At 36.9% G+C, this 7,946-nt stretch overlaps 1 protein-coding gene across 1 annotated transcript; it reads right to left on the reverse strand.

Moving 5' to 3' along the window:
- Positions 1–3,167: 3,167 nt before the first annotated feature.
- LOC137172185 (parvalbumin-like EF-hand-containing protein) lies at positions 3,168–6,715 on the reverse strand. Its single transcript, XM_067576480.1, has 4 exons — positions 6,599–6,715; positions 6,328–6,463; positions 4,567–4,682; positions 3,168–3,641 (listed from the first exon to the last, which is right to left on the reverse strand). Exons 1-4 carry the CDS (start codon positions 6,702–6,704, stop codon positions 3,598–3,600), a joined length of 402 nt encoding a protein of 133 aa, XP_067432581.1. The 5' UTR covers positions 6,705–6,715; the 3' UTR covers positions 3,168–3,597.
- Positions 6,716–7,946: the final 1,231 nt, after the last annotated feature.

Below are 7,946 nucleotides of genomic sequence, written 5' to 3' on the forward strand. Positions count from 1 at the left end.
ATGTACTTTTACTGCAATACTTTAACTACATCAAGCTCATAATACTTATGTACTTTTACTGCAATACTTTAACTACATCAAGCTCATAATACTTATGTACTTTTACTGCAATACTTTAACTACATCAAGCTCATAATACTTATGTACTTTTACTGTAGGAGGATTTTTCATGCAGGACTTTTACTTGTAATGGAGTATTTTTTACAATGTTGTATTAGCACATTTAGTTAAGTAAAGGGTCTGAATACTTCTTCCACCACTTGATTGAAGGATTAAACAAATTAAATCATCTTCAAGTCATCAGTTAGTTAAAAATACCTACGACAGGACATTTTAAAAGTTTACTTAAAACCCAAGATGCCATTTAAAAAAAAAACCTTCCAAACTATTCACATTGGCAAAATAAATAAAAGCCATTTTCTACAATATCATGTGCAGGTTCAAATTCCTATAAAATAACTATTTTAACAACTACAACAGAGCTGCAGCATGTGTTGACATTAAGATTAGAACATTTGCATCATCCTGAGCTCATTCTGCTGTTATTATAGCCTTTAAAAAAAACAGTTTGGCAAGCTGTAAAGGGATCAGACATACTATGGAAAACAGCTGTTTACATTTCTATTCATGACACAAAAGGATAACTATGATCTAGCCTTATAAAGCCTGCATATAATGTAGAGTTATTAACTGCTGACCCTCAGTGGTGACTACAAGTCAGTGCACCTCACCTCTGTAATCCATCTCCATCAGTATCTGCAGGCTGGATTATGGCTTGTTTTTAATAGCTTGAATATATATATATATATATATATTTTTTTGTCCTTTTGAATCTGCATATCCAAGGCTCCAGATTCAATATTTAGTTTTGTTGTCATTATACAGGACAGAATTGCACAATGGTATGCAGTTGTAGCCCCCTTAACACTACATATACAGAAAGAAAATGTATTAACAATCATTAAAATATTTTAAATTATAATAGAATAAAACAATAAAATCGGGGGGGAAAAAACTACATAGTATTTAAAAGTAGCATTTTAAACAAGGAAAAACTATACATATGTAATGCTTTTAATAATAATAATAAACATATTTTGCACATTGTACATTGCAAAACACAATTACAGAGTTCTTTACAAAACTAATAAAACTTTTATGTTGTTAAAGTCCCCTGTCCACTCCAAAATGTGTTTTTCATCTTTGTCCTTTCATATGTTTGAGCTTGACTGTGTAGTATGAGCTTGGTGATTGAGTTGGCAATGATGTCTTTGTTGTTTTTTTTAAGGAAAATTTTCATTATCAACTGCCAGTAAACCTCACGAAGAAGAAGCAACAACAGCAGCAGCAGCAGCAGTAGTTGTAATAGTAGTAAAGTTAGTAGTATTTGAGCATCTAGATTATTAGACGTTTATTTTGACACCAGATTAACATGGAGGGAACACATTAAAAGTATTGTGGATACGTCCAAAAAAAGTTATAAATGTGATGAGATGCCTTGCAGAGTTGGACTCGGAGTGTCGTATATGCATCTGCAGCAAAAACTGTGCTTTGAGGATTAGATATGATCCAGGCCCGGGCCCTCAGATTGTGCGTTGGAGCAGCAAGAACACCTGTGTGTGTGCTTTACAAGTCGAGGCAGGAGTAACGCTGCTGTGTTTACTCAGGAAATAGCTCAGAGTGAACTATTGGATGAATTTGAGAAGGCACTTAGATTATCAACCAATTTAAAAAGTGCTACAGGCCTGCCAAGAAAGGGAGGGTGTAGAAAAGTCAAGTTTTGGCTGGACAGGAGATGCAGCAGCAGGTGTATGGAATGACCTACAACCCCTGCGTGGGTTGGTGGTAGATTCAGAGTTACTCCAAGTTAAGGCAAGGAAGAGCAGTGCAGATTTAGTGAGTGAGTTACATAGTTATACAGAAAATAAATACACAGAGAGTACACCATTTGGATGGCTTTAGAGTGGGTTGACCAAGCCAAACCAACAGAGCTCTGATCTGTAGCGACTCAGCATCTGTTCTGTACAGCCTAAAACTACGGTAGGCACATCCAGTAATCACTAAGACCAACTACTTAAAATAATAGAAATATATGTACGAGTAACAAAACAAGGCACTGTGGTCATATTCAATTGGGTTCCTGTGCAAATGGGCATTATGGATACAATTAAACTTTCAACTGCAAAAACTGCATGCGATACAAAATAGAGTTGGTATCAAAAGAAATAGGGGAGGAAATAGGAAAGAGGAGGTAATTATGACCAGACTAAGAATAGGACACAGTAAACTGAACCAGACTCTCCACATTAAAGGGAGGCATCCAACTGGACTTTGTGAGTGTTGTCAGGTACTGGAAGCAGTAGAACATATACTTGTTAACTGCAGGAAATATACCTTAGAAAGAAAGGACATGATGGAGGGAGTGAGGAGATCAGGAACAGGTTTGATGGACATACTGGGGTTTGGTGAGAGTGGACAGGGCAGGAAATGTCTGGTCAGCTTTCTTAGGTGAACAGGATTGATGTGGGAAATGTGATAAACTGGATCCTGTAGGAGTTGACTGATTCCAGAAGATGGCAGCAACACCAAAGATGCAAGCTGCCGTTAATCCCAAGGAAGAAAAAGAAGAAGAAGTAGTATTTGAGCGTGTGATGGTTTTTACCCTTTAAAGTTTCAGGCCTTAAGTTCAGATACACTGAGCAGGTTTGTACACTTTAATGTTGCTTATTTGGACATGCTTTCTGGTGTTTTTTTTTTCAACTTTATTAACAGCACAGTAATATTACAAGACAAACAACAGTTCAGAGAGTATTACATTTTGGTGATGCGGGAGACAAAGTTTTCTGAAGCACTGAATCAATATGAAGCAATTGTTTTGAAAATGGTTCACTGTTTCGAAGCATTTGAAACAGTCAAAATGGTGAAATCAGCTGGGCAGCTATTGGAATGCCACTTGTATGGCTGATTTAAATCTGAGACTGTGATGAAAATAAGTGGTCTTACTGCTTTCATTATGGTTCTTTTGTTCCATAAAGTCTTATATTAAAACAGGTTACTTTTAAACAGAGTCTAGAGCTCTGTTTTTAGATATCGTGGCAGATTGAGAAGCACACCCTGTATTCAAACCCAGCGCAACACCTCTCTGATTAATGATGAGTCGTCAGTGGTGTAAAGTAGCTAAGTACATTTACTCAAGTACTGTACTTAAGTACAAATTCAAGGTACTTGTACTTTACTTTAGTATTTCCATTTTATGCAACTATATATGAATTATAACTACCTAAAATCCTTTTTAGTTTCTTTTATAGACACCTGGTACTGTCTGACAGATAATGTGCATCTTTATTACAAAGAACAGTACAAAGAAACACACTCACATCAAGGGTTAATTACTTGTTTTGGACACTAGATGTTCAGCCAACTTAACAACTTGAACACACCTTTACCCAATCCTTTACTGATAACAACGGTCCTCACACTGCCTCCGTCCTTCATCGACAGGAGGAGGAAGAGGGGAAGGTAGATCTGGTTTGTTGGGCCTCTCTCACACTCTTTCTGCAGTAACACTCTGGAGCTGCAGGTAAAACTACAAGACCTCTATTTCCTCGGTTTCTTCTCCATCTTCACCATGTCTGAGAACTCTGTGAAGCAGGGAGGGAGACACACGTAGAGCCAGATGAGAGTGATGTAATCAAACAAAACTTTCCATCCAAACTAAGCACAAATTTTAACCAAATGTCCAGAATATCACTGCTGTTTTGCAAATATTAGGAGTTAGTTTGTCAATATAAACAGTCTGTAGCCATGAAATCATCGCAGAAGAAGAGAAGACAATGAGATGACGTCATTAACGGAGCAGCAGTCAAACTGTAAACTGTGAAAAACCAAAATTGATCGATTCAGTCACTCTTCAGTGGAGTGTGAGTGATTTTTTTTAATTTTTAATTTTTTTTATTTACACCTGTTTTTTTATGTGGAATCTGAAAGTGTGAATAAACATGTGGAAGGAAACACACATATTGAGTGTTGTGTGTATTCTTGAGGTCTTGAGTGCATTTTTTTTGTCATAGCTGATTTTTTTTTTTTTTTAAATCCTTCCAGATATTATTTAAAACACATGAAAATACTCTTTGAATATCAGTTTGTGTCTGATGTGGTTTTTCCACAAAATAAAATTACAATTACCTTGTTGAAATCTCTGAAAATTACGTCTCCGTCTGAGAATCTATGAATATGCTAATATGTTTCATTTCCAAAGTGAAAACAGTGTGTGCTATAACAACATGTCCTGCTATTTTAACAACCGCAGTATGTGGATATTATGATTACAGCACATTTGAATCATGCTGAACTCATCTGCTGCTGTTTATAGCTTTTTAAAACCAGTTTGAGAAGCTGTACAGACATCAGAGAAATCAGCTGCTGTCTTTGAATTTCTATTTAATGTACAAAAAAGTTGACGTATGCACCAGGCTCACACATGAAGAGTCACTAACTGCTGACTCTCAGTGGTGATGACGGCTCATTGCATCAGCAGAGAGTGTAAAATGTAAACAGGCCTTTCACCTCTGTAGTCGATACGTCCGTCTCCATCTGTGTCCGCAGCCTGGATCAAGGACTCTGCCTCCTCATCAGAGAGGGGAGCTGACGGGGTTGCAGTCGGTACGATGGACAGAATGTACCTGTGGGAAAAATCATCTTTATCAGCTTAAATTGACTTATTTTCTGTTCTTTTTGTTGTTGTTGTTGTTGTTGTTATGTCTTTTGGATAGATTTTTGATTCTGACACTGTGTTAATGATTGTCGATGTCTTTTTATTCTGATCTGCTGCTACATTACGAACCGTCTGCTACTTTCTGTCTCCAGAGTCAAAACTAAACATGAGAAGAAGCTGCGTTCAGTTTTTATGCTCCACATATCTGGAATAAACTCCCAGAAAACTTAGTGAGTTAGTGCTCCAACTCTCAGCTCTTTTATATCAACACTTAACACCTTTCTGGTTGCCACTGCCTTTAAATCAGTTCAATTTTGGACTATTCATTCATATCTCACTCTGCACTGTAATTTTTATACTACTGTTTAATCATTTTTATTCTATTTGACCCTATTTTATAATTTTATTCCTTCTAAATCCTATTTTTATGTCTTATAATTGTCTTTATATTGCATCAATAGTAAAATAAATTTAAAAAAGCATAACCAAGAGATTTAAACAAAATACCAAAACACCAAAATAAACTAAAGTAGTAAAATAGTATTTTTTTACAAGAAATTTAAAAGAGGAAACTGCTCTGATCTCTACAGGCAGGTTAATCCAGAGTCTTGAGCACTTTTTGCAAACTACAGTATTTATTCATTTGCTCATTGGCTTTAGAATCGCCCATTATTAACATATTTGTTTATATATTGCACTTATGAAAGCAAAGTTACAAAGTGCGTCACATAAAATCACATAAAAACACAAAGCAATAAAAGTGCTAAATGAACAACATTTAAAAAAAAAAAAAAAGCCTGCGAGACAAAAAAAATAAAACAGAATAAAACTAGAATCTATTAAAATCAGGGAAGGCGGCGTAATAAAGTACATCTTGATTTAAAAGAGCCGACTCGGCTATTTTGTGCCTTGAGAGTCATTAAAAGAACATTCACATCAATCCTAAAATGTCCTGGAAGACGACATGAAGAGGATAAAACAGGGGTGACGTGTTTAAACCTGTTTACACCTGTTAACAGTAATCCAGGTATGATGACATACAAGCATGTAAAACAGTTTCTGTATCTGTCAAACTTCAAATAGGTTGAATTCTGGCGACGTTCCTTAGCTGATAAAAGCATGTTTGTACAAGTTTTGTAATGTGCTGCCAAGATTTCTTGCAACAGGCTTAATGTATTCAGACAAGCAACCACTAGATGGCAGTATTTAAATGTTTGTTTGTACCGGGGAGTTCAGTTCAATTGAAGGAAATTAGACATCCAGTTTGTCTCATCTACTAGGTCCTCCTGTAAAGAACTCATACTGGGGTCAGTGGACTTAACAGGGACATGATATATAAGCTATTTAAAAAAAAAAGAATGGTTGAAACAAACATTTAAAAGATAAGGCAGGCAATATTCCACAAATCCTATGAAAAGACCAATAATTAATTGATTTACCATCAATTAATCCTACTAAGAAGTGTTGTGTGTGTATCCAGAGCCTAATATTTCTTATTCCCCTGTGCCATAAAGTTTTAAAAACTATTAAAAACACATTGAAGAGCCACAATGGCGGCCCCTGTCTGAGTGATCACTACAGTGACCAGCCTTATCCTTTAAATGAGATCCTACTTGATCTCGTTCCACTCTATGTAGCCGCTGCCGTCTTTGTCGAGCATAATGAAGGCCTTCCTGATGGCCTCCTCTCTTTGCTCCGACGTCTGGAACTGCCTCATGTACTCCAGAAACCTGTTGTAGTTGAAGTTTCCTGTGCAGGATCACAAAGGATGACATCAGGCAGTGAAATAATCATCATGACTCACACGTGAGGACACCTCTTCATTCATCACACAGGTTGATTTTTAACGTGCAACTGCGATCTGAGACACACACACACACACACCCTGCGTTCTCATCCCCCGTGGCATCCGGTCGATGTCCTGCTCTGTGAGTGAAGCGCCCATGGCCACGGCCACCTTCTTCACCTGTGGCCGAAAGTCATCCTCCATGTTCTCTTGGTGTATCTATCAGGAGACGAAACAAACAAACTGGCAGTTACCTTTGATAATGAGATTTTACATTCCAAACATGAGATAAACCATCATCTTTCCTTTCTTTCCTCCCTTTCTTTTCTCATCACCTCCTTTTTTCCCTTCCTTCTTCTTTTCTTCTGTCCTTCCATCCTGATTTCCTTCTTTTATTTCTCTGTTCAGTCTTTGCTTCAGCCCTTTTATTCCCTCTTCCATTAATCAGAGGTTTCTGCCTTTGTTAGTGGTGTTTTTTTCTTCTCTGAACTGAAGGTCAAAGGATGAACAGACTACAGATTGTAAAGTCCTCTGAGACAAATTTGTAATACCGGGTTGTATAAATAAAACTGACTTGACTCCTTTGTCCTTAATTTTTTACTTCTTTTTCTTCTTTCAACTGATCTGACATCATATAAAATATTTAAATACAGAATAAAAGCTGTAAATAAACTCTACTTTTCTGTATGTATTGAATATAAGTATCATATTACATATTTTATGTAGTATTTGGACACTCACAGTCAATACATTCTACTGTTTGTTACTCTTTGTTATCAAGTATTTTTCAACTGCGTATTTTCTTGATAAGTCCTCCATATTAAACAACAAAATATGTCGTTTGGCCATGTGACCCCAGAACTACACACGAAAGTGTTTTCTAATCTGACGCCCCCTATTGGCAGAAATCTGCAGAACAACATCATCTGTCTGTGTTTTCCAAAACTGTCACACATCACTGTTAAACAATAATGATGTTTTATGACGTGACAATGCTGTGGTTAGGGTCTGGTTAGGTTGAGGGAAAGATCACGGTTTGGGTTAAAATGATGGATTAGGGTTAGGGTTCGGGGTTAGGGTTAGGGTTAGGGTTGGAAACAGGAAACAAACAGCAGTCTCCTGTTGCAAAGTCCACTGTTGGGTTAATGCCTCCATCCACTCCTCCTTCTTCGAATGACGAAATCCTACCACTTACTGTATATATACGTCATCTGAACTGCACCAACCGTCCACTAGATGGCATCTGTCACTCAAACATCACTATAAGTAACTTTTGGACGACCTAATGTGTCTTTTTTTCTTGAGAAGACAGTCTCAAATAGCTTCAGGGTTCGTATGTAAAGTAGGAAATGTTACAGCGACGTTTCCACATACATATTGGCACGTCAGTATTGTATTAAGACATACTTGAAAAAACCTGAACTTATCCTTAACACAGCTGACAGA

This window comes from Thunnus thynnus, chromosome 20 (genome assembly GCF_963924715.1).
Source record: "Thunnus thynnus chromosome 20, fThuThy2.1, whole genome shotgun sequence".
Taxonomy (NCBI): domain Eukaryota; kingdom Metazoa; phylum Chordata; class Actinopteri; order Scombriformes; family Scombridae; genus Thunnus; species Thunnus thynnus.

Bases quoted from the DNA above. Each gene is read 5' to 3' on its own strand.
- LOC137172185 (XM_067576480.1), bottom strand. From the start codon at position 6,704: ATGGAGGATGACTTTCGGCCACAGGTGAAGAAGGTGGCCGTGGCCATG. The intron at 6,464-6,598 runs GTGTGTGTGTGT...GATCCTGCACAG, and splicing joins ACGGGGGATGAGAACGCAGG to GAAACTTCAACTACAACAGG. The intron at 4,683-6,327 runs GTAGGATCTCAT...TTTTTCCCACAG, and splicing joins ATAGAGTGGAACGAGATCAA to GTACATTCTGTCCATCGTAC.